The 2,222-nt window shown below is 37.4% G+C and overlaps 1 protein-coding gene across 1 annotated transcript; it reads right to left on the reverse strand.

The window, feature by feature from the left end:
• Window positions 1-360: 360 nt before the first annotated feature.
• Window positions 361-1,978, reverse strand: LOC117173182 (TD and POZ domain-containing protein 1-like). Its single transcript, XM_033361609.1, has one exon. The coding sequence runs from the start codon at window positions 1,974-1,976 to the stop codon at window positions 390-392; it is 1,587 nt and encodes a 528-aa protein (XP_033217500.1). The 5' UTR covers window positions 1,977-1,978; the 3' UTR covers window positions 361-389.
• Window positions 1,979-2,222: the final 244 nt, after the last annotated feature.

The following is a 2,222-nucleotide window of genomic DNA, read 5'->3' on the forward strand; positions in this document are numbered from 1 at the left end:
TTCTATCACACTTTAGTACTGAACAATTTAACGGCATTTTTGCATTTATTGAGAGATTCCCCATCTATGATACGGATTGCACGATTCTGGTTGTAGTACGGACGTTGAGGTTGGAAACCATGTTTAAGTTTTCAAATTCCTTGCTACTCGACTAGTTCACAATGTAATGCAGTGGCCAGTTCACGAAACTTTTTGGCTTACGTAAGAGAACTTTCCCCAACACGAGATCCCCCGGACCTGTGAATAAGACCGTGATCAGCATTTATAAGACATATTATTTCACAAGATTACTAAATAAAAAACTATATTTTCAAGATAATATTATGACAACAAAACCAACGAGAAATTCCTCAACATTAAATTGTAACTTACTTAAAGCTAAATAATCTCTAATCCGAATCCGACTCATCTTCGCAGTTTAGCCCCGCCATGATTAGAACTTCCAAAACAAGATGTGGATGTGACGTGGCCAAGGTGTGAAAAACAGATGTTTCAATACTACCCGAGATTAATTTTTTTATAAGAGTCAAAATGCAGCGATTCTTTAATTTATCCCCCTTCCGATTGTCCGCAACCTTTAGCATCGAAATGACGTTTTCCGAATTTACTTTTTTCATCAAAGCATGTTCACAAACACTCTTCAAATTTTCAATGTGATATTTATCAGCAGCCAAGAGCAATTCGTATGCTATATCGTCCAAATTTTCCACAGATCCCGTGTAAATGAACCTCAACATTTCATAAAAAACAATTGGATCGACGTCTTGAATTTCGAGCTTTACAGTTCCTTCCACTTCCGAAAGCGTATCTGCAAACACAGAACTTTTCGCTGCAAGAACCAGTTTATGTGCATGAAAGATCTTCCCTCTATTTAGAATCTCCACATCGCTCCAAGTTTGCTTATTCAAAAAGTTCTTGTAATCTTCACTTTCACAAGAGCAAACTTCTTCCAGAGTCACCAAGCTTTTGACTTTTTTCTTGGTCCAAGAGTCAAAAAAATCGTCAGCGATCTTCAACAGCAGATGTATCTTCGAATCCACAAGAGTTTTAAAGTCTTCCGATTGAGCAACATAATAGAAGTTACATCCAATGAAAGAGAGGCAATGCTCCTTCAGAAATTCCGAATTGTGATCATCAGCTAGTTTCAAACAGTGAATGACGTTATTCTTAGTGAGGTTCTTTTTCAAATAAACCTCACAGATTGTCTTAAGATTACTGATGTCGTATTTGTCAGCAGCAACGAAAAGTGCAGAAGCGTATTCTTTCAGGTTTCTCACTCTTCCGGCGTAGAAGAACCACAGAAATTCGTAGAATACTTTCGCGTCTATGTCGACTATCTCAACCACGTTCGAGATATTTTCTTTGAGCTGATGGGCAAACATCTGCCGAAAAACGGGACTCTTAGAGGCGAGGATGATTTTGTGAGAGGAAAATATTTTGTTTCCGACGTGAAGCTCAACATCGCTGAAGGAGCTTTTGTTCATGAAGTCTTCTAAACCGGTTAGTTCGTCTCTTTGCGCTTGTTTAATGATGCAGGTGATAGTGAGGACGTCATTTACAACATACCCTTTGATTTCCTTTAAGGAGATGAAGTGTCTGAATCCTGACTGAGAGTTGGCGTAGCCTTGCACGCAGAACACTGTTCTTCTTTTCAAAGTTTTATTCGTGACTGGATTCTGGAGGATGTATTTGACTTTCAGCGGTGGCATCTTCGATGCAAAGTTGTAAGAGAGGCGGATGGAGAAATCTGTCTTAAAGTGAGGCTGACTACATTCTTCGCAGACTAGTTGGTGACAAGCTGCACAATATGTGCAGAGAATTGTGTTTTTATGCCATTTTAGAATTATGGACCAGTCATTTTCTAAGTGACCTGTCGAAGCAAAGTTAGGAGAAGATTTTTCACATTTGTTCGCTATAAGATTGTCGAATTCTTTTATCTTCCAGGTGTAAGTTGTTTTCTCAAAGTCTGATGTCATTTTGCGTTAGTCTCCAACTGCAAAAGAAAAATTAATTTTGTTGGATAAAATTGTTGAAAAAATACGTTGGATTATGGAATTTACATGTAATATTCATCGCAATTTATTTTTGAAATTTCTGATGAAACACGGCCATACACAACTTTGAACAAGATCTCCGAATAATTCCGAATAGATCTTCAATTTTCGTTTCTAGTTAATCTTATTTTACAATTTTTTTATTAATCTGAGACCATCTATCGTTTA

The sequence above is a fragment of the Belonocnema kinseyi genome, chromosome 1 (assembly GCF_010883055.1).
Source record: "Belonocnema kinseyi isolate 2016_QV_RU_SX_M_011 chromosome 1, B_treatae_v1, whole genome shotgun sequence".
Taxonomy (NCBI): domain Eukaryota; kingdom Metazoa; phylum Arthropoda; class Insecta; order Hymenoptera; family Cynipidae; genus Belonocnema; species Belonocnema kinseyi.

What these genes read in the sequence shown, in the direction of transcription:
- LOC117173182 (XM_033361609.1), bottom strand. Translation starts at nt 1,976, where the DNA reads ATGACATCAGACTTTGAGAAAACAACTTACACCTGGAAGATAAAAGAA.